The sequence below is a fragment of the Pipistrellus hanaki genome, assembly GCF_964339955.1.
Source record: "Pipistrellus hanaki genome assembly, chromosome: 18".
Classification (NCBI taxonomy): domain Eukaryota; kingdom Metazoa; phylum Chordata; class Mammalia; order Chiroptera; family Vespertilionidae; genus Pipistrellus; species Pipistrellus hanaki.
In genome coordinates this window covers 4215018-4242940 of record NC_140520.1, presented here as the reverse complement: position 1 = coordinate 4242940, position 27923 = coordinate 4215018, and the positions used below count along the sequence as shown (strand labels likewise).

The 27923-nt window shown below is 61.7% G+C and overlaps 2 protein-coding genes across 2 annotated transcripts in view; one reads left to right on the top strand and one right to left on the bottom strand.

The window, feature by feature from the left end:
• LOC311612903 (chymosin-like) overlaps positions 1 to 27923 on the top strand; it is a 188406-nt gene that overhangs the window by 19594 nt on the left and 140889 nt on the right. The gene's annotated exons all lie outside the window — the stretch shown is intronic.
• KCNA10 (potassium voltage-gated channel subfamily A member 10) lies at positions 14 to 1620 on the bottom strand (the record flags this gene model as incomplete). The annotated part of the gene is made up of 1 exon (XM_084865270.1): positions 14 to 1620. One exon carries the CDS (start codon positions 1618 to 1620, stop codon positions 73 to 75), a length of 1548 nt encoding a protein of 515 aa, XP_084721396.1. The 3' UTR covers positions 14 to 72.

Sequence of the window (27923 nt, the reverse complement as noted above, 5' to 3'; positions counted from 1 at the left end):
ACACACGCAGAGACACAGAGACGCAGAGACGCAGAGACAGAGAGACCCGGAGCCCCTGGACGCCGGGCGCGGTCACTCCCGGGACGGCTCCGCGGAGGAGCAGCCCCCGTTGGTCTTGCTGAGCGAATCCGCGCTGCCCGCGGGCGAGGGGCCGGCGCCGGGGCCGATCCTGTGGATCTCCTCGGGCATGTTCTTCTGCCGCTCCTCCCGCTCCGTCTCCCGGTGGTAGAAGTAGTTGAAGTTGGACACGATGACGGGCACGGGCAGGGCGATGGTGAGCACGCCGGCGATGGCGCACAGGATGCCCACGATCTTGCCGCCCGCGGTGGTGGGGCACATGTCGCCGTAGCCCACGGTGGTCATGGTGACCACGGCCCACCAGAAGCCGTCGGGGATGCTGGAGAAGTGGGACTCGGGCTCGTCCACCTCGGCGAAGTACACGGCGCTGGAGAAGAGGATGACGCCGATGAAGAGGAAGAAGATGAGCAGGCCCAGCTCCTGCAGCGACGCCTTGAGCGTCTGGCCCAGGATCTGCAGCCCCTTGGAGTGGCGGGACAGCTTGAAGATGCGGAAGACGCGCACCAGCCGGATGACGCGCAGGATGGCCAGCGACATGTTCTGCTGGGCGGTGGGCTCCGTCTCCTGCACCAGCTCGGTGGCCACCGTGGCAAAGTAGGGGATGATGGAGATGACGTCGATGATGTTCATGATGTTCCGGAAGAAGGCGGCCTTGCTGGGGCACACCGCGAAGCGCAGCGCCAGCTCAAAGGTGAACCACACGATGCAGGTGGACTCCACCATGAAGAAGGGGTCGGTGAACATGGACGGGGACAGCACCATCCGGGTGGCGTTGCGCCCCGGGTCCCGCACCAGCCGCGGCTCCCGGTCCTCCCGGAACTCGGGCAGCGTCTCCATGCAGAAGATGGTGATGGAGATGATCACCACCAGCACGGACACGGCGGCCACGGCCCGGGCGGCCACCGAGCTCTCTGGGTACTCGAACAGCAGCCAGAACTGCCGGTGCACGTCGTTGGCGGGGAGCGGCGTCTCGGGGTCCGGGATGAAGCCCTCGTCCGCCCGGAACGCCTCCATGGCCTCGCTGCCCAGCTCGTAGAAGGCGATCTCGTCGGCGAAGACGTCGATGGGCACGCTGGCCGGGCGCCGGATCTTCCCGCCCGACTGGTAGTAGTACAGGATGCCGTCGAAGCTGGGCCGGTTCCGGTCGAAGAAGTACTCGTTGCGCATGGCGTCGAAGAACCGCGCCCGCTTCTCCCGGTCGCCCAGCAGCGTGTCCGGGAACTGCGTGAGGGTGCGGAGCTGGGTCTCGAACCGCAGCCCCGCCACGTTGATGATCACCCGCTGGTCCCCCTCGCTGGGGACCGCGGGGTCCGGCCCCGGGGGGTCCGGGTAGTCGGCCCCCGGGAGCCGGGAGAAGGCTGTCTCGTGGCTGTCCCCGAGGAGCAGCCTCCAGTTGGAGAAGGGGCCCGCCCCGGGCCGGCCTCTGGGGGCGCCGGCGGGGCTGAGGTCGGGGTCGGTGTAGCCAGGCTGCTCCTGGATCTCGTCCGAGTTGTCGAAATCGACCAGAGCCACCTCCATTTCCTTCCAGCCGCATCCGTCCATCCTCGGGGAGGCGGGGAAGCAGAGCGGACACCTCAGGCCTCCCGACTGGCCGGCCCGCGGGGAGCTGCGGGGAGAGGAGGCGCGTCACGGGGCGGCGAGGCCGGGGGCGTGAACACCGGACGGCTGGCCCTGGGCGCGGACGTGCGGTGGGCCGCTGGATGAGGGGTGACTGCTGCTCAGCTGGGGAAGGAACCTCCTGGTGGTTTTGGCCACGTTCTCCCCTGGAGACCGTTTGCACCCTGAGTCTGCACACACTGATCGCTGGAAGGCACTGGGGAGGAGGGGCCGGGCCGAGAAAGGACACTTTCTCCAGACAGAGGGGCCTCCATCCGCGACCGCGGGCAGAGGCCGCCGCGGGCGGGGAAGCTAGCGTTTCTCTCTCTGGGATGAAACGGAATTCTTTGGGATGAATGTTTCTAACACTGACACGGGGAACGTGGGCACGCCGGCTTCCGGGGACCCGGCACTGCTGGGCCCAGGGCGGCCGAAGCGGCCCTGGCAGTCGGCGGAGTGACCGTCACAGCCAGGCCGCCCTCACGCCCACTGGGTGCCGCCGGCAGTCAGGCGGCTGGTCCGCAGTGCGTCACGGACACGGAAGGCAGGCGAGCTGGGGTGAGAGGAGCAGCTGGGACCAGTGTCACTCACAGGGACAAGGACAGCCTAGAGCCGTGATCGGCAAACTGCAGCGCGCGAGCCACAGGCGGCTCTTTGGCCCGTGGAGGGTGGCTCTTCCACAAAACACCACGGCCTGGGCGAGTCTACGTTGAAGAAGTGGCGTTAGAAGAAGTTTAAGTTTAAAAAATGTGTCTCTCCAAAGAAATTTCAGTCGTTGTCCTGTTGCTATTTGGCTCCGTGGACGGATGAGTTTGCCGACCGCTGGCCTAGAGGGTCACAGGGTGCGTCCATAGTCCTGTCCGCACGTTTCCCCTCCAAGGGACAATGATCACGTGAGTCAGCTGGAGTGGGCTCTGCCCCTGCCACCCTCCTGGCCCTGGGAGGACCGGGTGCTCTGGGAGGGGGTGGGTGGGGGGGCACCCTGGTGAGGGGGGGTGTGGGCAGGGGTGTCTAGGGGCGGCTCCCATGGAGCGTGTCTGCATGCAGAGTGCGGGGTCCTGTGTCTGTCCCTCCCCCCATATTCTCCGGCTCCAGTGGCTGTGACATGTCACTCCACAGACTGCCAGGGCTGGTTCCGCTGGCCGGGCTGGGCGGGCGGGCGCCCCCTCCTCCCTCACCCTCCCATGTTCCCACTGGCCGGGCGCAGCGCCCGCCGAGACAGGGTGCTGGGGTAACCCCCCTCTTCCCCCTGCACACACTGGGTTCCTCCCTCCAGGACACTGAGCAGAGGCGCCTGGAGAGGCAGCCTGCCCTAAAGATGCAGGAGGAGGTGCTCCGCCGGGGGACAGGAGGCTGGGCGTGCGGCCCTCCTCCTGGTTAGAGGGGGTGGGCGCAGCGGGGCTGGCTGGCTCTCTCCGGCAGGGACGGCTCAGGACAGACCCTGTTCCTATAGAGATGGTGACACGGCCCCAGCTCTTTCCTCTAACACCTGAGCAGCGGCCGCAGCGATGCTGAGAGGGCTCCTGGGCCTTTTCCTGAAACCCCTGGTTTTGTGCACCATCAGGGCCTTAGCGCCTCCCCCCCCCCCCCCCCCCCCCGGTTTGTAACACGAGTCACAAGCCCTGACTCTGGAGCCGGCAGGCAGAGGCTTGCACCTGTGACCACTAGCCCTGAGCCAGTCGTCGAACCTGAGCCTCAGTTTCTTCATCTGTAGAATGGGAGACTCCTGGGCCACAGGGCCTCCCTTTGGCGCCCCTGTGGTTGTCTGAGTCACACCCCCCCACCCCATTCCTGCCCGCCTGGCTCTCTGTGCAGGGAAAGGTGCTTCCTCCCGGACCTCACGCCTGCACCGGTTTCCAGCTCCTGCGGGATCTGCCTGCGGGATGTCCCGTCTCCCACCTGCCCGCCTCTCCTCTCACCCGGATGCGGCCGCGGCTCCTCACGGGGCTGCCAGGTGCTCCCGCTCACGGCCAGGTGGATCCTGCGTGGCCTCCAGCGACTCCTCCCCAGCCAGATCCCCCACACCCCCCGCCCGCCTCCAACGCCCCGCCTGGAGCTGTGTGCGCCCCTCACCCTCCGGCGCCGTGGCGCCCCGGCCTCAGTGGTATCCTTGGAGGGCTGGAGGGGAGGGAGCCTGCTCCATGGGGCGGTCACACCTCCCCTCTCCCCCGCCCTTTCCTGCACGGGGAGGCAGGGGGCCGACAACAATGAGGTGCCGAATGGCAGCCTCTCCTTCTAGCGAGCACCCCCAATCCTGTGGCATCGGCTCACCTCCCTAAGGAACCCCCCACGGCCAGGCTCCAGGATTCATTGAGCTGTGTGCCCCGGGGAAAGTTACTGAACCTCTCTGGGCCTCAGTTCCTCATCTGGGAAGCCAGGGCCATAATCCTGTCCACAGAGAGGCCTGGAGAAGGATTCAGATCCGGTGTCACCCCAGCAACTACCCTGTTTCCCCGAAAATAAGACAGTGTCTTATATTAATTTTTTTCTCCCAAAGTTGCGCGAGGTCTTATTTTCAGGGGATGTCTTATCTTTTTATGTGCTAGGTCTTATTTTCGGAGGATGTCTTATTTTCGGGGAAACACGGTAGTATGTGTCCAGCCCGAGAAGGGCCTCTGTCCACACCTGGAATCGCCCACGGCTCGGACGCAGAGGTCGTGGTGGGATGGCAGGCGCCTGGGGTGGGGGACTTCGGTGCCGGAAGCTGCCTGTGTGCCTGACGAACCCTCAGAGGCCAGCCCGTCCTCCGGCTCCACTGCCGCTCTGCCTCCTGGGCCGGCTCTCCTGTGGCCCTTCCATGGCCACGGGGCAGAGGGGGCCTCTGGGGCCTCCTCCGACCCCAAGAAGCTCCAGGATTTGTGGGGGAAAGGTGGGCGTAGTGGACGGGGTCTGGGGACAGCTTTCTTTTGTGCAAAGACAAGGCCCAGGCTGGGGGGGGGGGTGAGAGACTGCTGTTCCAGAAGGCTCCGAGGGGGGGGGGGGTGAGACTGCTGTTCCAGAAGGCTCCGAGCCGCGTGAGCTGGGAATGTGGACCACAGAATAACTTGTCTCCCTAAGATCGTGCTGGGAGCCGAGCCAACGTGGGCGCTCACGCCGGTTGCCACGCTCAGGCCTGAATTCCCCCAGAATGCCCCGGGAGCTCCAGGAGGAGGGCGCCGGGGGCCTGGGGTGGTGGCGGGGGTCCCCGCGGAGACACAGGGAGGGTGGGGGGCCCAAAACTCACCGGGGGAGCGGCGGGAAGCAGGCGCGCGGGGCCGGCCTGGGGGGCCTGGGGGCCCGGCCGGGTCAGCTCCCCATGGCCCGGGCGTCCGGGGCGGCTGGCGGCGGGATCTGGAAGGAGAAGCCTGAAGCTGATGCCGGGACGCGGAAACCCTATCCTCCGTGAAACAGGATGCCCGCTGTCTCCGGGGGAGCGAGGGGTGGGCCAGGGTCGGTGGGCAGGGGCAGGGCATCGGGGAGACTGGGCAAAGCGGATTCGGGAAGGACGACCCCCCACCTTCGGGGTCAGAGCCGGTCCTGACCCAGAGCCTGGATGAGTTTCCCCGGAGCCGTGGTCACACGGAAGCACAGAGGGCGGCGGCGGTGGCCCTGTCTCCCCAGCTCGGAGCCCGGCCCGCATGGGGGTTCCCCAGCCGTCCTGGCTCCCCGGCTCCTCAGCGGCTGGTCCCTGGCACTGAGGGTCTAAGGACCTCGCCTTTGCCTTTGCCGGGGCCTCTCCCTGTGAGAAGGGCCAGAGCGGGGCTACAGCGGGGCTTGCTGACGTCTCCCTGGACTGGGGGCCAGAACTTGGCCCTTTCCTCTGACTCCAACCGGACACCCTCAGGCCTCCTGGGAAGGCCATGGCCGAGGACAGCGAGTGTTAGGGAGGACCCTGCAGAGAGAGAGAGAGAGAGAGAGAGAGAGAGAGAGAGAGAGAAGAAGAAGAAGAAGAAGAAGAAGAAGAAGAAGAAGAAGAAGAAGAAGAAGAAGGAGGAGGAGGAGGAGGAGGAGGAGGAGGAGGAGGAGGAGGAGGAGGAGGAGGAGGAGGAGGAGGAGGGAAGGAGGAGGAGGACAGGAGGAGGAGGAGAAGGGGAGGAGGAGGGGGAGGAGGAGGAGGAGGAGGAGGAGGAGGAGGAGGGAAGGAGGAGGAGGACAGGAGGAGGAAGACAGAAGGAGGAGGAGGACAGGAGGAGGAGGAGAAGGGGAGGAGGAGGGGGAGGAGGATGGGAGGAGGAGGGGAAGGAGGACATTTTGCATGAAAGTCCAAACACAAAACGAAGAGAGCTGCTCTGCTTGGGTGAGAGGCGAGGGGGGGTCCCGACCCTGCCTGCTGGGCCCCGGTTTCCCTCTCCCTGGACCGGAGTCTGAATAAAGTCTGTTTCTCACGCTGCCCCGTTGTTGAGGTCTGACCGCCGTCCAGTCGTCCTGCCCCCAACCCCCCCATGTCCCCGGCCCCTTCCCCGCGGCCTGCAGGCCAGTGGCCCAGTCCTGCGTGCTCCCCGCCCAAGAACCTGATCTCCCTGCTCTCCACGCTGACCTCTGGCTCCGTTACCAGCAGCCGGGAGCGGGCAGCGGCCCGGGCCTCCATCCGATCCGCTGGACACCGAGCCATGGAAACCAGCTCCCCGATCAGATCCCGGGCCCCTCGGGCCTTGTCTGCGCCTGCCCTCCTGACCTCAGCTCCCACACTCCAGTTCCAGGGGCGGAAGGACAGGCAGGACGATGCACACACTGGCCCTGTGACTGTCCAGTGGACCTGTCAGGAGCTCGGTGGGCACAGCACAGCTCTGAGCAGCTACAGGGGCGGGGGGGAGGAGGAGGGGGGGGTGGGTGCGGAGGTGGGACATGAGCACCGGCTGCAGAGCACAGAGGAGGGAAGCTCCTCTCTCAGGAGCGGCCCGGGCTGTCCTGCGGGGTGAACGGGGTCTCTCGGAGCAGGGGCAGGAGTGCGGAGAGGGCACACTGGGCCTATGCAAAACGGCACGTGCACAGGGAGGCTGGGTGTGTGCAAAGCCTGGCGTGCCTGCAGACTGCAAGCTCAGGGATGTCCCGCCCCCAGGAGACGTGACATCAGGTCCCTTCCGGGCAGCATCCTGGAGAGCCTCTGGCTCCTGACTCGGACAGGCCTGGGACCCAAGGTGGGGCCTGGGGCATCTGGGAACCTTTCTGAGTCAAGGGCCCTCACCGTTCTGCGTCTGGCCTCCCTGAGCTCCTCAGAGGTGAGGGGCAGTTTGCCGTTTACCTTGCGAGGCTGTGGTCCTGCGGGGAGGGGAACACGGCCGGCACAGGGTAGCCTCGGGGCTGGCTCCTGCCTCTTGGATGAGGCGCAGACGCAGGTGGGAGCTCTGGAGTCAGGAGCTGTCGGAAGGTCCGCTGCAGCCCCTCTGGCCATCGTAACGCCCAGGCCGTGGCCGTTCATTCCATCGCAGTCCAGCCTGTCCTAGGGAGAGGCGGCAAGGGGGAGTGTGATGAGGATGGTGACCACCGGTTCGCAGGGGCAGGGGCGTGGACGGGGCGTTGGTTGGCATCACTGATACAGACACAGAGGGCTGTGACTTGCCAAGGTCCCCGGGAGCTCCTGGCAGGTCCCCCTTCGGAAACTCCAGCCTGGTGACACCACAGGAGCCCAGCAATCCCTGCAGGCCCTGCCCCTGCCCCGGCATCACCGTTACTGCCCGGGACCCGGGGCCTGTGGGAAGTCCTTGTACGATTAGGGACATGGGGCCCCAAGAGGTAGGCTGGGGCCGGCTGGTGCAACTAAACCCACTGCCTGGCCCTAGCTTATCTGGCTCAGTGGCTAGAGCCTCGGGTCCCGGGTTTGATTCCAGTCAAGGGCATGTACCTTGGTTGCGGGCACATCCCCAGTAGGAGATGTGCAGAAGGCAGCTGTTTCTCTCTCATTGATGTTTCTGACTCTCTATCCCTCTCCCCTCCTCTCTGTAAAAAATCAACAATACATATATTTTAAAATTAAACCCACCGCCTGGAGGGAGACAGGTGGGCAGTACGTGCAGGAAGAAGGATGCCACGCTGAGCAATGCGAAGGGGGTGTGACTCCAGCTAAGAGGCAGAGCCCGGAGCCCCCATGGAATCATGGCATTAGGGGGAGACAGCGGGCAAGAGCCAGCATTGGGGTGTCTCTCGTTCCTGATCCCGAGGGGGTAAGATCTGGCAGGAGCAAGGCAGACCCCTGGCTGGAGGAGCAGCCATGGCTAACCCAGGAGGTGGGCTCAGGCTCGGGCGAGCTGTGGCCTGGCCAGGGCTGCTAGTGAGGTCAGGGTCCAGCAGTGGGAATGGAGGCGGGAGCCAGGCAGGCCGGGGGCAGCAGGGCCAGGAGGGGCAGTGCCTACAGATCACGGCTCACGAGGGGTGGGATGAGAGGAGGCCTGGGTGGCTGAGGGGCGCCTGGAGCAGCTCTGCTCTGATTGCTGGATGACCTGAGCTCTCCACCTGCCAGCTGGGACAGGAGCCCCGTTCCACCCACCTCCCAGGCTCTTTGTGATTAAAAGGGAAGCTGCAGGGCCTGGCGCTCACGTGACAGCTGCCTCCTCTCCCGCCATCAGGTTTCTCCACCTGCGAGCCCCCAGGGCAGCAACCGGGCCTCGGGCCTGCTCTGTCCCCGCGTCCAGGACAGGCCCGTGGCCGCTGTGCAGAGGGAGGGCGAGGACAGGCGCACCGAGGCCAGGCTGCCAGGGTGGGGAGGAGGGAACAGCCCGGCTGATGGATGAGGCCGCCAGCCCTTGCCCATCTGGCAGCCCGAGCCATTTGCATAAAAACAAAGACAGCTCCAGAGGCATGAAATATTGATGCCCCGAGACTTGCAGAGCGGCCTTTCGGTCCTGCTCCCTCGGTGAGCTGCCCCCTCCCTCCCGCCCGTGGGAAGGAGGCTCATTCCACGAGGCTGCAGCGCCCCTGCTGACGAGGGAGCCGCCTGCGAGGCCTGAGGCCCAGCGCTGGCCTTGGTCTCAGGTGAGGCTGGTTTTCACTAAACTGGGGGAAGCACATGGGATCGTGTCCTGAGAGGCGGTTTCTAGTCTGAGGAAGGCAGACAGGAGCTCAGTCCCCTCAGGAGGCCCTGATCCCTCAAACCCACTGACCCATCTTTCCAGAGAGTGGCGGGGGAGAGGGGGAGGGCCCGCTGGGAGGAAGTGCTCAGAGGGGGAGGGTGTGCTTGTGCAGGGGGTGCATTCTCACCGGCGTCCAGGAGGGGGCGCTCGAATGAACAATGCCCACACCGTGCAACTAGGGCAAGGGCGGGGGGCCAAGTCCCCAGGTGGGAAGAGGAGGTGCTTCAGGGGCAGGCACAGCACCTGGGGTCGCTGTCCTCGGGTCAGGTCCAGGGTGCTGTGCATGTCCAGGGTGGCTTCTCCCGGAAGGTGGGGGCGGTGGCATCCAGTCCGTTCTTTGCAGCGTCCTCAGGCCCCTCCATCTCCGTCTGCCAGGGGAGTGTTAGCATTCGGCTCTGGCCAGGTTCCCAGGACAGCAGGCCGGGCCTGAAGGGCCTGAAGGGTCTCCCCGAGTGAGCACCTCAGGGCGGCGGGCCAAGGCTCAGTCATCCTGGCTCCTGGCTCCTGGCTCCGGGAGGCACCTGAGAAATGATGAGATGAACCTGGGTGTGGGGCGTGGGGGCAGGCAGGGCCAGGCTGGCCAATAGGGCGGAGGGAGAGCCCCAGGCCCATAGCCAAGCCGTGGGTGCCGGTGGGGCGCAGGGTTTAGTGGGAGAGGGGCTTCCCCGGGCTCTGGTTGGGTGACAGGAATCAGGGCGCCTCCTCTCTAGCTGGGGGCCCCGCCTTGCATCTTGGTGTTTTTTTTGTTGTTGTTTTTTAAAATTTTATTTTATTTTCTTCTTTTTAAAAAAAGAAACACACATTCACAATAGAAAAACAGTGAGAAATAGAAGAGTGTAAAAATAAAAACAACGTTCTAGCTGGTTCAGCCCGGTGGATAGAGCGTCTGCCCCGAGGACCGAAGGGTCTCGGGTTCGATTCCGGTCCAGGGCGCGTACCCCAGTTGCAGGCTCCATACGGGGGGGGGGGGGGGGCAACCGATCGAGGTGTCTCTCTCACATCGATGTTTCTGCCTCTCCCTCTCCCTTCCACTCTCTCTAAAAAATCAATGGGAAAATATCCTCGGTGAGGATTAACAAAAAATATTGGGTTGGCAGCTAAGTAATTGCGGGTTTCACACATATATGGCTTCAGTTGAATTTTTAGTTTGCAGACGTAGTACAAATGTAAAACACATTTTGTTATTTGATAGTTGGCTATTCAGCTGTTAATTAGTAAAAAAAGTTTTTTGATCTGTTTTATAGTTTTCGTTTGGCGTTCGTTGAAAAATGGAAAATCAAAAGGAACATTTTCGTCATATTTTGCTTTTTTATTTCCGCAAAGGGAAAACGCATTGCAAGCTCATAAAAAGTTATGTGCTGTTTATGGTGACGAAGCCTTAAAAGAACGGCAGTGTCAAAATTGGTTTGCCAAATTTCGTTCTGGTGATTTTTCACTCAAAGATGAAAAACGCTCTGGTCGTCCAGTTGAAGTTGATGACGCCCTAATCAAAGCAATAATCAATTCGGACTGTCACAGTACAACACGTGAGATTGCAGAGAAGCTTCATGTATCACATACATGCATTGAAAATCACTTAAAACAACTTGGCTATGTTCAAAAACTCAATACATGGGTTCCTCACGAACTGAAAGAATCACAGTTAACGCAACGCATTAGCAGCTGCGATTTGCTAAAGAAACGTAATGAAAATGATCCATTTTTAAAACGACTGATAACTGGCGATGAAAAATGGGTTGTTTACAACAATATCAAGCGGAAAAGATCGTGGAGCAGGCCAGGTGAACCAACTCAAACAACATCAAAAGCTGATATTCATCAAAAGAAGGTTTTGTTATCAGTTTGGTGGGATTACAAAGGAATTGTCTACTTTGAACTCTTACCACCCAACCGAACGATCAATTCTGATGTCTACATTGAACAACTAACGAAATTAAACAATGCAGTTGAAGAAAAGCGGCCCGAATTGACAAATCGAAAAGGTGTTGTATTCCATCATGACAATGCAAGGCCACACACATCTTTGGTCACTCGGCAAAAATTAATGGAGCTTGGTTGGGATGTTTTGCCACATCCACCATATAGTCCTGACCTTGCACCATCTGATTACTTTTTGTTTCGATCTTTACAAAACTCCTTGAATGGTAAAAATTTCAATAATGATGATGATGTCAAATCGTACCTGATTCAGTTTTTTGCTAATAAAAACCAGAAGTTTTTTGAACGTGGGATTATGATGCTGCCTGAAAGATGGCAAAAGGTCATTGATCAAAATGGGCAATACATTACAGAATAAAGTTATTTAGTTCCATGAAAAAATTGTCTTTGATTTTCTTTAAAAAATCCGCAATTACTTAGTTGCCGACCCAATAAATAAAAAACAATCAGTGCATGCTCAACAGGCGGAGCCTCTTCTTAAACACGCTCCTTCTGAGCACGGCTGGCGTGGCCGGGCCAGGGCTTGGGAAGTAACCCCCCTGCTGTGAGCGGTGGGTGCCAACCCTGCAGGCGCCTGCCCACCCCAGGTCCCAGAGCCAACCCCTGCACCCTACTCCCCTCTCTTCTGGGCTAAGACCAGAACCCCTCGCCTGTGCTGGTGGGCCCGGCAAGGTCTTGGTGAACGGGCTGACGAGCCCAGACCCGTTTGGGTCAGTGTCTTCGCCCAGTGACCCAGCACAGCAGTGCCTCGCGGGGTCAGGACCAGGATGCTGGCTGGTCCTTTACGGGAACTGGAGTGTGTGGGGTGGCTGGAGGAGGGGAGGGGAAGGCAGAGTGGAGGAGCGGGGAGAGCCACATCGAAGGTCGTCTTGCCCTGTAGGAAGGCTGCTAACCTAGGCTTCTCTGAGACCAGAGTTTCACCCCTTCCTGAGTGCTTACTATGTGCTAGACATTGCTCTAAGCGTGTTACCAATGTGATGTAACCCCTCATGCCAACGCTTCCTTTATTCTTTCATTTACTACAGAACAAAGACCTACTGAGCACGACTCCCGTCTTATTAGACACCAGGGGCTGTTTCTGGCTGCCTCCCGCACCCGGCCCCTCTAGGTGGTCACCCACCCCTCTCATTCCGCCTCCCAGCACGTCCCCTCTCTGCCCGCCCTGGTCCTCTGGCCGCGGCTGCTCCGAGGTGGCCTCTGTACCAGTTTCTCCTCCTCCTTCCCTCCGGTGTTCTCTCCACACAGCACCCTCAGTGACTGTTCCGTATGCAAATCAGATCTGTCACTCTCCTCCTCAACACGCTCCGGGGACGCGCCATCTGCCACGGTGCGAAGCTGCAATTCCTTTCCTGGCGAGGCAGGGAGACCAGGGTTTAATTTGGGAGCTTCTGGAGGATCAGATAGAACGCGTGCCAGCAGTGCCAGGGTGGTCACGCCGGGAGGAGAGGCAGGCGACAGGAGCAAGGGGCCTGTGGCCGGTGTGTCACTGGCCCCGTTCTCTACTCTTCTCTGCTTCCATGCCCTTGGTCATGTGACTTGGTAGTTCCTCCTAGCCCTTGCCGCTGGGTTCAACCATGTGACTTCTTTGGCCAATAGAAGGGGGTGGGAGTCACAGGGTGCCAGTTCCACGCCTCGAGCTTCCATTGCCTCGAGAAGAGCAGGGCTCGGCCAGCCTGCTGGTCCCAGGGTCAGGGGGCAGCGGGGAGCCACGAAGACCCACCCCGAGGGGCCTCGGCTGAGCTCAGCTCAGATCAGATTCCCAGCAGACACCCAGGGACAGGACGGAGCAGGCCTGGCTACTGGGATTTGCCAGCCCGCCATGCAGGAGAAGTCACACAGGATTGTGGTTGGGAGCCTGGGTCTGAGGGTGGTCTGTGACGCCATGATACCTAACGGTACAGTATCCCTCCTCTGGTCCCCAAACTTGGCAAACCAGCCATAGTCTAACTATGTGACTCATACATAACAGATCTGAGACGCAAAGTAACCTTCGAGGAGGAGAATGCCAATAAGACTTTTGGTGACAAAGAAATGTACTCACGTGCACCAAGGAAGCGTCAGGGAGAATGAGTCACGGGCGGGAGCAGAAGGGAGGGGAACCAGCCCCGAGCAGGGTGCCCCCCTCCCCGTCCGGGGGGAGCTTGTCTGGCCGGGTCTGGGGAGCCGGTGTGCCGGCGGTGAACACCATGGTGTCGACGGTGGAGCAGGAGAGCCTGGTGCCGCTTAGCGATCCCATAATTTAATTAACTCCCATTGGCCGATTCCTCCGCGTCCCTATCATCTGGCTCCCGCGGAGAGATGGCAGGCGGCTCGGGTATGTTTCCAATCCCTCTGACAGCTATATTGCTCCTTTTGATTTCATCGGCATTCCGTCTTTGGTTTCTATAATCAGGATCCGACGTTGGATCCAATTTGATTTGGGATCCTGATGCCATCGTGGCTCATCAGTCTGAGCGGGCACGGCGGGCCAGGACCTTGTCGGCAGCGAGCGAGCTCATCAGAATAAAAGCCGCCTTCCGATGTCCCGCCAACAGGTCTCACGAAGCCTACGCATTCATCCCCACCTTTTCTCCCAGTCCCGTGGCTGTGTGGCTGCCCAGGCGTGATATCGTGGTGTCACAGACCACCCCCAGACCCAGGCTCCCCACCACAATCCTGTGTGATTTCTCCTGCTCGGTGGGTCCGCTGGTCCCAGCCAGGCCTGCTCCTTCCTGTCCCTGGGGGTCCGCTGGGAACCTCTGATCTGAGTTGGAAAGTTGGGGGAGGGAGGCACGGAGACTCATTATCTAACAGCATCTTTCCAGCCCCCCCAACCCTACCCCACCCCACCCCACCCCGGACCTCACTTAGACCATCCTGGGAGGACGATGCAGGATGTTCTTAGTCCATCTCATCCAACCTGCTCCCTTCACTCAACTGGGCACTTGGGCTCAGCGAGTTTACACAAGTTGTCCAATTCTGAAGCCCCTTCCCCCTGCTCCCCGGGGGGGTGGGGCCACGGCTGGGGAGAGCACGGCCCTGTCCTCCCTGCGGGGTGGCTGGTTGAGCCGAGACAGGGCACGTGGCCGAGTGCCTCTCGGAGGGCAGGGGCCACGCCTGTGTAGCGCCAAGAATGACCATCGTCCACATCTGCCGGGGCCTCGGCGTGTGCCGCCGACTGGCCGAGGTGCGGGGTTGGGGCATGGTCTCCACATCCTGTCCTCGGCCCTGGGTTTGGCCAGCCGGGGCTCCCCATCTGCCATCCCTTCCCTCACGCTGTGATCTTGGCAGGAGCGATCCACTTACTTGTGCCTCATTACCTGTGCTCTCTTCCCAACTGCGCGCACGCCCAGAAGGCAATCAGCAAAGTGTTCCTGATGGAGGAGCCGCGGGCTAAACTCTCTCCCCGGCACTCCCTGCCCCTCTCCCTCCCCCCGGAGAGATCCACGCTTGGCCGGGCCCTGGCAGCTCAGGGGCGCTTTCTGCAGAGGAGCAAGAAGAGGATCTGAATCGCACTCCGGATCTCCATACCGGGCAGGGGGCCGAGCTCAGGGATGGAATGCAGATGGATCATCAGTAAAATGGAAACGGCCAATTGCCGGGTTGTTTCTTGCGCTCTTGTTCTGTGGCTTCATTTTGAGCTCACAGGAATGTCTTGTTTTGCAGAGTTGAGACGAGGGAGAGGACTGTCCAATCCAGCGAGCTCTGTCCGTGGTGCTGAGGTCTCGGGTATGGCGTCCTAGGTCAGATCCAGGAAAGCAGAACCAGCTTCGCCCAGTGGGGGCGCTGTGCACCTGTTTGACCACTAGGATTTGGATCCTAAGATAACGGCTCCAATAAGCAGGCCACAAACCTATGGTAACAGAGTTTGAGCTATGTTTTCCACGCCTCCGGGATGGTTTGGCAAAAGGCCGCCCAGGAAAGGTCTGTACGGAGGCCGCTCTCACAGAGTGTGACTTTTCAGCCTTCCGACCAATGAGGCGCCTTGCCGATGTGATGGCAGTTGGTCTTTGGAAACAAAGACAGCGTTCAGAGAGTGCTCTGGTCTCCATTGTCTGCTGGCCCTCAGCCGGGGGCAGGGCAGCTGCAGGGAGACTGCAGGGATGGAGCAGGTGGCTTCCCGCTTCCTCCTCTTCTTTTCCCTTTTCTACTCGGGGAATGTTTTCCTGTTTCCATCTCTCCCGGCAAGATTGCTCCTCCTTTCACACCTGCCCCGGTCAGGACCCAGCTGCCCCGTGTTTCCTCCGTCCTGTGCTCCCGGTCTGATGGGAAGGCATCTGAGGGCAATCTCAGGGTCAGGCCTCAGGCGCCCGTCTCAGAGGGCACCACCTGCCTTCCCCTCGAGGCCTCTGTGCTCGCTGCTCCCTCTGCCTGCCTGCAATGCTGCTCCCTGGTGTCTGCATGGCCACACCCACCAGGGCACCCTGGTTCTCTATCCAAAATTGCAGCCCCCCAAAAAAATCCAACAGGCTGCCGAAACCGGTGTGGGTCAGTGGATAGAGCATCGGCCTGCGGACTGAGGGGTCCTGGGTTCGATTCCGGTCAAGGGCACATCCCCAGTAGGGTTGTGCAGGAGGCAGCCGGTCAATGTTTCTCTCTCATCGATGTTTCTAGCTTTCTATCCCTCCCCCTTCCTCTCTGTAAAAAAAAAAAAAAAAATCAATAAAATATATATTTTTAAAAAATCCAACAGGCAAAAAAAACAAACAAAAACAAAAACTGCAGCCCCCACCCCAGCCTATCCCCCCCCCTCCCCCCCCCCCACTGATCTCAGCACTCATCACCTGTGCTTTTCTCCTCCTCTGGCCCTTCCTCCACTCCAGGGCACAGGACGTTTTCCCGTTTCGTTTGCTGGAACCCCAGGGGCCTGGCCCACCCTGAGGAGCATTGCTCACGGTTTCCTCTGAGAAACAGGAAGTGTCCTGGGTCCCCCCCCCCTCCCCAGCTCCCCAGCTCCGCAGGGGCCAGCGGGAGAGAATGGGAGAGGATCGGGGCGCCGCTCTCAGCTCAGGAACAGGCTGGCAGGCTGGGTGGGGGAGCTGGCCACGGAGGCATGTTCCGTGCCGGGAGGAGCCTGTGCTGGCTCAGAGGCCTGGCTGCCCACACCCCCCCCTCAGGTCCCAGAGAGGCGTCCCCGCTGACTTGCATCTTTGGGGCATAGATCCGGGCGGGCTGGCTCAGGAGGGGGAGTCCACGTGGCTGGGCGGCTTCGGGAGGGAGAGTGGAGGCTCCGGGGAGGCCTGGAGTGGGGCTGGGAGGCCCGGAGTGGGGCTGGGAGGCGGGCAGGGAGAAGGCAGGGGTTGCAGAGGGGGCGGCTGTGGGTGTCAAGGCTTCTGGCTCACTCTTCAGGCAGCTCAGGCTGCGAACAGCCTTCCTAGACCGCCGACCCCTTGTGGTGAGTGGAGGAACAGCAGGGCCTTTCCTGTCAGCTGGCTAAGGCCCCCTCCCCAGGGGCCTGGGCCCAGGGATGCCAGATGCAAGACGGGATGCCCAGTCAGACCTAAATCTCAGATAAACATCATCAGGAGAGAGACACACCAATTGGTTGCCTCTGGCTCTCCCGTGGACCGAAGCTGCAACCCGCTACATGCCCTTGACCCGGAATCAACTCCTCGACCACACAGCCCGCCAGTGGGTACTCTAACCACTGAACATGCCTGCCAGGGCAGGACCATTATCTCTTAGTGGGCCCGAGGGTCCGGACAGGAGGAGGTAAGAGAAAATAACGGCTCTCAATGATAAATATCAGAGGTAGTGGGCTTGGGTGGGTGGGTGGCAATGGGGGGAAAGAGGAGACATATGTAAGTAATACTTTCAACAGTAAAGCTTAAAAGATTAAAAAATGTATCAGAGGTACATCAAAGAAGGTGAGGACGGCAAGCAGAGGCGTGGCTCTATAACTACAAGGAAAACACAGTCCAACACTGCGATTTGGGTCTCATGATTGTGGTGCTGGGAACTGGCGCTGAAGTCCCTTCAGCTCAGTGTGACTGCGACCCGGAACAGCCCGGCCTTCCGTGTGGAGAAGAGCGCTCCCGTGTGGCCGCCCCTAGGTGACAGCACGGCCACGGAGCCTTGGCTGTCACTGCTGGCGGTGGCCTGTGTTAGTGGCCCACAGGCCACCTGTCTAACCATGTCCAAGGATGTCTCCAGCTCCCAGCTCTACATAAACACGGGCTCACGTCTTACCGTGACGCATGCTCCTGTGTAACTGCGTGGGCAGCCGTGTTCACATCCAGGAACCCCAGCTTGCTCACCGCCTCATCACGCTACGGCGGAGTGTTCCGTGTCCCCCTGTCCCTGTCTGCAGCCCACGGCCCCTCTCTCGCTCCCGGCTCCGGCCTGCCCCTCTGGGACTGCGTTCCGTGGCAGCTGCAGCCAATTACCCCAGCCTGGCCACTTAACGCCACAGCGACGGTCTGTCCCGGCTCTGGAGGTGCGGGTGGGCCTCGTGGGGTGGAAACCCGCTGCTGTCCGGGCTGCGTTCCTCTCCGGAGGCTCCTGCTCCGGGGAGACGCTGCTCCTCACCTCTCCCAGCTCCTGGGGCTGCCCACGCCCCAAGCCCCGGGCCACGGCCCCGCCTCCTCCTGCACAGACAGCAGCACAGCGGTTCCCAATCTCTCTCTCCTCTGCCCTCCTCCACCCTCAGGACTCGTGTGCTCACCGGGGGCCACCCGGGTGACCCAGGCTCCTCTCCGCCTCACAAGGCTTCACTTCACCCCGGTGGGGAGCCTTCTTGCGGCCCAGGGCCATGTGGATGTGGATGATCTCACTCCCGGGCCGTACAGAAGGACCAACTTAAAAATCAGCAGGCTGCCGAAACCGGTTTGGCTCAGTGGATAGAGCGTCAGCCTGCGGACTGAAAGGTCCCGGGTTCGATTCCAGTCAAGGGCATATATCATGGTTGCAGGCACATCCCCAGTAGGGGGTGTGCAGGAGGCAGCTGATCGATGATTCTCTCTCATCAATGTTTCTGACTCTCTGTCGCTCTCTCTTTCTCTCTGTAAAAATCAATAAAATAACGTATTTTCCGGCGTATAAGACGACCCCTAATTTTACAGTTAAAACATAGGTTTAGGCCTATATTCGCTGTATAAGACTACCCCCCATTTCCGAGGCAACACCAGTTCTTTTTTTAATAGACCGCCTCTCTGACTCTGGCCAATCTGAGCAGGCTTTTTACTAGAACACGGTGTAGCTTCGGGTACAGAGCATGTATAATTTGCATGCATAAAAAGCCTGCTTGGATTGGCTGAGTTAGAGAGGCGGTCCGAGCAGCCTTGCAGTGATTGGTGCGGGATCGAGTTGGAAAATTCGTTTAGCGGCATATCCAGACGATTTTCGGGATATACTCGGCGTATAAGACGACCCCCGATTTTCGGTTGACTTTTTTCCGTTTCAGAAGTCGTCTTATACGCCGGAAAATACGGTATATATTTTTAAAAATTCGCCTGCTGTGTTTGGTCAAACATTTAATGAACTCACCCCCATGCCTGGGCAGGGCCAGACCCAGTGATTTCGAGGGCCTCCCAGGGCCTGTGGGATGGACGTGCCCCGCCCCTGAGCCATGTCTGCAAAGTCCCTTTGCCATGTCAGGTGGCGTGTTCACGGGGAGCTGGATGTGGCATCTCTGGGGGGTTGCCTTGCCTCTCACGGGGTCCCCATGCACACTTGTGGCTCCTCCACCTCCCTGCATGGCTGCTCGGGGCCTTGGGACCAGCTCACGGGGGCCGGGTCGGCCCAGGAGAGGGCGCACTGGGCGACGGGCAGCCCTCAGGACGTGGGAGAGGGCTTGGTCTGTTTGGGCAAAGAATCCAGAGTCCCCGGCACCTGGTACCAAGGCCCAGAAGTGGGCCTGAGCTCCCGGTGTGAGCACCCTCTGGGCCCTGAGGCCCCCTCCCCGTGGAGAGGGACCGGGAACGGGAAGAACCCGAGGGGGCCCCAGGGGAAGTGGGCGCGGGGCAGAACCAGGCCTGCCGGGGCGTCCCGTGTCTTTCTGGCCACGAGGTACAGAGGCTGCCTTCTCTCCGAGGGGTGCCCGCCCTCGGGGCTGGCCTCGGCCTTCACGGGGGACCTTGGCAGTGACTCTCTGGGGTGCAGCGGGGGCCGTGGCGGTTCACGGTGGATCTGGCCTGGGGTGTGGAGAGAGCGGCCACTGAGAGAGGCAGGAGGAGCTGTTACCTTCTTCCTCCAGCTAACAGATGCTCGCAGGCATTTGCTGGTCCCCAAACGCCCCCTACCCCCGCCCCCCCCCCCCCAAAGCAGAGCTCAGGCCCGGCACCAGATGGAGCGGGCGCAGGTGGCCTTGGCCTTGGCCACCAGGTGCGCCTGGCAGGCGAGCGGGGCCGTCCCGGTCCCCACGGGGGACGCGGGGACACGGAGACGGTGGCAGTCTCCACCGCGTGCTTCTATTTTCCAAGAAATTAAGCTGAATTCCTTCCTCCCAGTGAATTTCCTTAACGAGGATATTTTAAAGTCTCGGGAAGCATGCGTGTCCTACTTTAATTGTGTAAAGACTGTGTGTGCTGGAGGGAGAGAGGGAGGGGGAGAGAGAAGGGGAGGAGGCGGAGGAGTGGGAGGAGGAGGAGAGCAGAGGGAGGATGTATTGAAGAAATTAAAGCGCCGCTCTTCCCTTAAAGGAGCCATCTCTCCCGGCTTCCTCCTCTCCGACCCGCGGCTACCCCAGCCACCTGCCGGGACGAAGCCGGCGTCTCAGGGCCAGAACTGCCTGTGGGTCCGCCATCAGCCCTGCCGGCTGCCAGCCAGGGGAGGCCTGTGGTAACGGGCATCTTCCCGGGCGTGTCTGAGGGGCGGGAGCCGGAGGAGAAAGGCACCTGCGGACCCAGGCGCTGGACTGCGGTGCCCGGTGGGGGTGCGGGTGCCCCGGGCAGAGTCCACCGAGGGAGATGCCCGCAGATCGCTCAGCTCTGCCTCTTGGGCTCCACCACGGGGCTCCTTCTGCCCGCTCTCCGCCCCGGCACCTCCCAGCCCAGCCCGGAACCTGAGCCCCGCCCACGCCCGGCAGCCGGGCCTCCAGGCCCCAGGGGTCTGGCCCCTCCACCCCGGCCAGTGAGGCTGGTCTCCTAAAGACGCACCGAGCATCTTCTCTTTCGAGATGGAGCTAGACACCACCACCCCCCTGATTTCCCAGAAACCCTTGCTTCTGAAGGAGAAAGTCACCCAGGGGAAACTGAGTCAGATACAAGCTACCCATTCCATCGAGCCTCCCACTGGCCCTGAGATACCGTATTCCTTTGGCCGACGGTCAAGAAGGACGGGGCAGCCAAAACTGGTTTGGCTCAGTGGATAGAGCGTCAGTCTGCGGACTGAAAGGCCCCAGGTTCGATTCTGGCCAAGGGCATGTACCTTGGTTGCGGGCACATCCCCAGTGTGGGGTGTGCAGGAGACAGCTGATCGATGATTCTCTCTCATCGATGTTTCTAGCTCTCTATCCCTCTCTCCTTTCCTCTCTGTAAAAAATCAATAAAATATATTTTAAAAAAGAAAAAAGAAAAGGAAAAAAGAAGGACGGGGCAGAAGTCTTCCCTCCGGGCTCCGGCCAGCACGGGTGGGCCCTCTCCGTCCTGGACCAGAGCCCAGGGGAGTCCCGAGGTCACCGAGGAGGAACAGGCCGTGGGGGGCTGCGGTCACGTTTGCTTTGCTGCTCCTGCCTCCGAGGACACATGGAGAAGGCGGGCAGGGCAGGGCAGAGGGAGGAAACGCTGGGAAAACTGCCTGAACGGGGGTCCGAGGAGGGCAGGGACCTTGTCCCGGTCAATCCTGGGTCCTAGGCGACACCCACGCCTGCCCCCAGCAGAGATGGGATGCCCAGGGCTGTTGACACCGGGTGGGCACCGAGATCCGGGCCTGCTTCTCTGGAAACCCTCTGGGTCTTGCGGAGCCCGGGATTCTCCGAGATTCTCTGAGATTCTCCGAGATTCTCCGAGATTCTGCGAGATTCTGCGAGATTCTCCGATTTCACCGAAGAGGGCTGTTCTGAAGAGGAATCTGTTTGCCTCAGGTTCTGGGGGTGGAGTTTAAAAACTGGCACCCTGCTGGAACCGGTTTGGCTCAGTGGATAGAGCGTTGGCTTGCGGACTGAAAGGTCCCAGATTCGATTCCGGTCAAGGGCATGTACCTTGGTTGCGGGCACATCCCCAGTGCAGGAGGCAGCTGATCGATGTTTCTCTCTCATTGATGTTTCTAACTCTCTATCTCTCTCTCTTCCTCTCTGTAAAAATTCAATAAAATATATTTTTGAAAAAAACTGGCCCCCTCCTTGTCTGGGAGGCGAGAGGTTGCTTCTCCGTGCACCTGCCAGTGACGTGCTGGGCATCTGACGTGGGCCGGGTGCTGGGGTCCAGCGATGGGCGAGGAGGACGGGCCTGGGAGAGGCAGGGACTGGTTTGGGAGGAGAGGAAGCCACGGGAAGGCGGGGAACAGGGGAGGGCGGGACCCCACAGTGACTGGGGTGTCACCGGGGCGGGGGGCGGGGAGGGTGCTGGGCGGGGGGCGGGACGACACCCGTGAAGCAGTAAGTGTGCCGGTTCCCATAGCGACGTGGCGGTGGGGATGCAGACACAGCACGGACCTGAGGATGATTCGGGAGGTCACGTCCATGGCCCCGAGAGAGGAGGGTGACTCCCGGAGCCGGAAACCGGCCCCCAGCTGGCCGCCCGGTTCCCTGTGCTGAGAGAGGCTGCGTGTGCACGTGAGGGCGCTGTCTGTGGTAAGGAGCAGGAACCCGGCTGCTGGGAGGAAGAGGGAACAGAGGTTGGGGGACCTCAGACTCCCCCCTCACGGTTGGAAGATGGCTGCTGAAGCTCTGGACCTCACCCCAGTCACGACTACATCCCCGGGAAGAAGCGGGGGTGGAAGGCAAGGGAATGTCCAGATGGACGGAGATGAATTAGGACTCGTACCACCTTCTTCGATGAGGGGATGGTTTAACATCTCTGGGCCTCTCTTACCAAAAAGGGCTTGTAGATGGTCTTCTCCTGGCTTCATATGGTCCTCCCTCTGTACACGTGTGTGTCAGAAGTTCTGATGGTCGTTCCCTCTTGACTCCATCCCAGCCGCGCGGAGCCAGCGCCACCAGCAGAGGGCGCCGTGGTGCAGTCGTCGCACGGAACCAGTGGCAGCTGCGGTCCCGCATCCCTCCGGCAGCATCCCTCCGGCAGCATCCCTCCCGCAGCATCCCTCCGCATCCCGGCCCAGGTGCCTCCCTGCTGGCTGGGCTGGTGGAGAAGGTCGTGGTTCTGCTGGCTGGACCGCTGCGGGTGCGGATGGAGCCTGAGACCAAGGGAGCCGGGCTGCGCGCTCTGCAGGGGGCCAGGCTGGGATGTTCCTCCCCGGGGCTTGACTTCCCTGGATCCCCCGATCCTGGCCCGAGGTTGCCAGGGGCAGGCTTCTGCTGCCCTGGACTCCAGCGTGGACAACGCCAGCCGAATCCCACCTCAGAGCGTGTGTGTCTGTGGGCGTTGGGGAGAGAGAGGAGGGGTCCCCTCCCTGTCCTTCCTGTGCGCTTAGCTTAGGGGCTGAGTTTAGGGCAAGAACTCTGCGCGGAGGCTGCAGGCGGAGACTGCTCCGGTTCCAGGCGCAGAGCCCTGCCCCCCACTGCCATCTGGTCCCCGGCCTCCTCGCTGGCGATGGCACCTGGCAGGTGGGGTGGCTGTGAGCCCATGAGTCACTCCTCCATGAGCAGGGCGAGGGCAGAGCCTGGCAAAGGGTCAGCACCACGCGGTGTTTACTGTTATCACTGTTGTTATTAGTACTATTTACTGCCCCGGTGTCCTTCCCGGCACATGCAAAGTCCTCCAGGGTGAGGGGAAAGTCCGTTAGTGGAGCTCAGGGCGGGCCACAGAGCCGTCTGTGCCAATCACCACGGCGGGGGCGGGGCCGCCAGGCACAGCTGATGCCTGCAGGCCTCATGCCAGAGAGCGTGGTCCTGGTGCACTCGCCTGCCCCGCTCACAGTTCAGCTGGGCTCAGGGCCTTACTTCCAGGGACGCGGTGGCCTCTGTGAGCCTGGCCCCTCGGTGCCCCTCCCCGGGGCCTGGGAGAGGTCAGGAGGGACAGGAGCCTTGGCAATGATGTCCTGAGTGTCTGCGAATCCTTGTTTCCTGCAGACAGGCTCCGGCTCAGCCCAGCGGCGTGTCCTTGGAGGCCTCTGCAGGCTCCTCCTGCCGCCGTGGCTCCCGGGCTCCTTGGTGACTGTGTCTGAGGACGGGGCTCTTTGCACACGGCCTTTGGGGGAAAGGGTGGCAGTTGGGGTGCTCCCTGCCAGCCTCCCCCAGCCCCCTGGTGGGTGGGGGCCCTCTCTCCCACCAGGAGCTTGGCTGCAGACCAGATTCCCAAGCTCCCACACACGGCCAGTCTCCCCAACACTGGCTGCCTCTCCCTGCAGGGGCCCTGGGCTGGGAGTCCAGAGGCCTGGGTTCTAGCCCCCAAACACTGCCATTTGCGGGCTGAATGTCCCTGGACAGGTCACTTCACCTCTGGCCTTAGGATCTTCCTTTATGAGCGGGGGACAATGAGAGCTGCCCCCCAGAGGTTCGGAGGACCGTGCGTGCGGGGCTTTGATAGGAATAAAAGGCTGGAAGTAGGTTGTGTTCCAGCTTCCAGTTCTTGCTGAGCGAGGGTGCTGCCGTCAGAGATGCTCGCTGGTTTTCTGTGGGCAGCCGAGCGGGCCAAGCAGAGGGGGCAGGGGAGACCCACACAAAGGACCTCCTTGATCTTGGGGGATCTCCCCCCGCCCCCCTGATTCTTGGAGAAGCAGAACACACATTCCCGGGGGCAGAGAAATACATAAAGACTTCAGAGAAAAACCCACATGCATGGTTTTAAATAACCATCTACACACACACACACACACACACACGAGTTTCCAAACTCACAACAGCTGGAAGTTCAAGTGCTCCAGGATTCTGGATTCATCAGGCTTAGGAGAGGTAGTCTAGGAGGGCTTCCCGGAGGAGGAAATGTCCTTCCTTCCTTCCTTCCTCCCTCCCTTCCTTCCTTCCTTCCTTCCTTCCTTCCTTCCTTCCTTCCTTCCTTCCTTCCTGGGATGTGGGAGGGGCTGGGTGCAGGGAGGGCAGGCTGCAGGGGCTTTTGCGGGCTGCACTGGCCCAGCCGCCAGTGGATTGGGGTGGGGGCTTCTGAGCAAGCCCCCCCGCCCCCCCGACCTCACCCAGCTGGGGAGGTGCTGCTGCCGGGCCGCTGTGGCGAGGGAAGGTGCCGGGCCATTAGTCATCCTGACACGTCCCCGAGGTCAGTGTCAAGGCCGCAGAGCCAGCCGAGCTGCCGCGGGTGCTGAGTCAGCCGGGCGGGCGAGGGCTGCTGGGGAATGGGTGTGATATCAGCAGGAAGTCAGGGCCCTGGGCCCGGGCCAGCGGCCTGAGCTCCTCCAGGGGGCTGGCCGCGAATCCCCGGGGAGGGAGCCAGGCCCGGGCCGGCCCGGAGAGCGTGCTGAGGGCAGACGGTCAGGCTCAGGGGGTTCTCGGTCCAGAAGGGGCTTGTTCTTTCCCGTCAGCCGGGCACGTGGCATTGGCCCGCCCACTGGGTCAGCCTGGCGGCCCGGCGGTCAGTCAGCCCGGCCGGCAGAGACTGTCCGTCCGGCCGCCGGTGGGATGGGCCGGGGTTGGAGGGGGAGGGGCTCTGTGCTCACGCTGGCTGGGAGGTCTGGGTGCCGCGGGCAGAGGGAGGCAGGGGGGAAGAGGGGAGGGGCCCAGCCTCTGGCAGGGGAGCCTCTGAACAGCGGTTCTCCACGGAGACACTGGAAACTGGGAGGAGGGGAGGAGGGGTGTTGATTGCAAGGGGTGGGTGTGGCCTCAAGGATCCAGGGCCTGAGGAGGGGGATCCCACACAACCAGGAGGGTCTCACCCCCGAGAAACCCCGGTCTGTCCGATGGAACATTCTAGGCGAACCATTTGCAGGGTTTGCCCCAGCGCCGCGCCCTCCCGCACAGCCGGACTCCGTGACCTCGGCAGCCCTCTGCCCCTCTCCTCCGGAGGCGCAGCGGCTGCTCCCGTGGAGCGTTCTCGGTGCCGTGAGCGGCGGGGAGCGGGTGACAGCGCCTGACACATGGAACACCGTGTGCCCGTGGGTCTGGCTCCCGCGGGCGGCGGGGGAGGTGGCTCCCGCAGGCACAGGACAGGCCCGGCTCAGCCACGAAGGGGCGGCCCCAGCGGCTGCCGGTCCCAGCGTGGGCTCCAGAGCGTGCCCCACCTCCGTCCCTCCCACATCTCAGGAGGAGGCCGCGTGTGCAGCAGGCACGGAGGGGGGGACTGGCGGGAGGCTGCTTCCCCCTCCTCCCCCCCCCCCCCCCACACCATATGTCCTGGAAGGACAAACGGACAAATATAAAAAGCCTCTGGTCTGGGAGGCGGACCCCACGGCTGGGTGGCCTGTCACCCTGGCTGGCGGGCTTCCGCTGTCTGAGAAAGCTGAGGCGCTGGTTAGGCCCAAGGCTGGGGGGGGGGATTGGGGGGCACTGGGCCTGTCAGCCCCCTGGGGTAGGCCGGGGGGGTGGCCATCTTCACCCCCATTTCTCAGATGAGAAAATTGAGGCTCGGGTCCATGGCTCGCTAGTGGTACCATGATGCAGACCCACGTCTGCGGGCTCCTCCTCAAACCTCCGTGGAACAAGGTCAAGGTCAAGGGCTCCAGGGACGGCTCCCCTTGACCTTGACCTTGTTCCATGGAGGTTTGTGTGGAGGCTCGGCCTCTTCCGCCTCACCCAGTGGAGACGGTGTGGGAGCCAAGGAGGCCCGTCAGCCCTGCGGGCTGCTCCAGGCTGGCGCTGGGCGTGGGGCCCTGCGGGTGGGGACCCCATCTTAGTCCTCTCAGAGGGAGCAGCCGGCAGGCCGTGTCCTTGGCTTCTGGAAGGAAGGGGCCAGGGAGAAAGAGGGGTGACCTGGCCGGGTGACTTGACACAGTCGCCCCCTCACAACCCCCTCATGGACACGGGGCAGCCCCAGGGGCCAGGACAGGGGCTGCGCTGTTCAGGCCGCCTCTGGTGCCCCTGACCCCCAGGAGCCTCCGCCCCAGCTTCCTGAAGAACTCTGCTCGATGCCCACAGATGGTCTCCCCTGGGCCGCGGCTCGGCCCAGCAGCCTGGGCCAGGATGAAAGTGAAGCGTCAATAATTCATGGCCTCACTTCCCCTGCGCGGCTGGCTGTCAATAGTTCATGGGTTTCGGGGGGCAGACATGGCCCGGAGACCCCCCCCGCCCCCCAGGACGGGGCTCGAGGAAGCTCAACCTTTCCTGGAGGCTCCCGGCCAGGTCTGAGGGTACAGGCCCTCCATCCGGGGAGCCCTGCGTTCCGTCTTCCTGACATCGAGGGACGTCCTTGGCCGTGGAGTGAGGCCAGCAGTGTGCAGGGGAGTATCCTTCTCACTGTCTGCTTACACACCGGGAGTTCCTCTCAAACTCTCCCAGAAACCTGGCAGGAGTAGTGATCCTTGCACCTCCATCCACCCATCCATCCATCCACCCATCTACCCACCCACCCATCCATCTACCCATCCATCCACCTACCCATCCATCCATCCATCCATCCATCCATCCATCCATCCGCCTACCCACCCATCCATCCATCCACCCATCCACCCACCCATCCACCCATTCACCCATCCATCCATCCATCCATCCATCCATCCATCCACCTATCCATCCATCCACCTGCCCATCCACTCATCCACCTACCCATCCATTCACCCACCCATCCATCCATCCATCCATCAATCCATCCATCCATCCATCCATCCATCCATCCATCCATCCACCTATCCACCTACCCACCCATCCATCCATCCATCCACCCATCCACCCACCCATCCATCCATCCATTCACCCACCCATCCACTCATCCATCCATCCATCCATCCATCCATCCATCCATCCATCCGTCTGTCCATCCATCCATCCATCCATTCACCCATCCATTCACCCACCCATCCACCCATCCACCCACCCACCCACCCACCCACCCACTCACCCATCCATCCACTCAGCTAGACGATGTTTCCCAGACCTGGGCCCCAAGAGAGGAAGAGGACCCCAGTGCACCCCTCGCTCTGGAATTCTGGGCCGGAACTGCTGTCAGAAGACAGTCCTCACCTCCCCCACCCCCCCATTTGCGTCCTTGGATGAGGTCACCCGGCCTTGGAGCTTCGTGTCTCTGCTGTAACCCAACGCTGATAACCAGGACCACCTCGACCTGGCGGGCTGGCAGGAGGCTGCCGCGAGGGTCGAGGAGATGTCACGTCAATGTCACCGCCATCGCCTCCCTCACCGCGGGCAGAGGGAGGTTCCGCGTGGGCTGCGCTGGGAGCCTTCGGAAGAGGCCGCACGTGGGCCGCGAGGAGAGGGATGGATTTGTAATCAGTGTCAGGAGGAGTTCAGAGGGGGAGCCGGCAGCCGGGAGCACATCTGCCGGGCTCCCTCTGTGGAGGCGGGGCCTCCCGGCCGAGCGTGGCTTCGGATGCATGTGGCAGGGGGAGAGGAAGCTGCAGCTAATGAAAAATTCAAGCTAATTGTTTGTTAAAAAGCCCTGTCTGCTTCGCTGGGATTCTCCGGGCCGGAGGGGATGTGGGTGGCCTGTGGCTACTATGAGTTCATTGGGGTTTGCTTCCTGGAGGTCCCAGGGGCAGGGGCAGGGCCGGATGGGAGCTTCCTGGGCAGGCGGCCAAGGGCTGGTGTCTGCTTTTGGGGGAGGGGGTCCCCACGGAAGCTCTGGCTGCCATTGTGTTAAAGCACAACACCTCTATCTGAACAGCTGAGTCCGTGAGTTCATGTATGTGTGTTGGGATGCTCCTGGAGGGAGACAGAGAGGCATCTGTAAGTCACCAGAGTGTCCAGGCCCCACTCCTGATTGGCCTGTGAGTGCTGGACCGCCCCCACCCCCCAGGTAGAGTGCGCCCCATGTGGTGGCGGCTTACCCACCCCGGGAGGGGAGGTGCCCCCTCTGAGCCAGGGGAAGTCAGACGTGGTTTGGGAGGAAGGAGTGGTGATGGGCTGACTCAGGGGTAGGGGTGGCCCGCCTCGGGCTGGGGTGATGTGTGCGTGGAGTGAGAGTTACGTGACAGGCCCAGCCAGTGGCGGGGAGTGGGGGGGAGGGGATAAGAAAGGGGGCGGCCAGGATGTAGGAAGGCTGCTGGCGGTGTGGATTCTGGGGGAGGTCCCAGGGGCAGGGATGAAGGCAGAGGAATGAGATCAGACTACGTGATACACAACGGAGGTGCAGGTGTGGCCATCAGCCTTGGCCCGAAAACTGGAAGTACGAT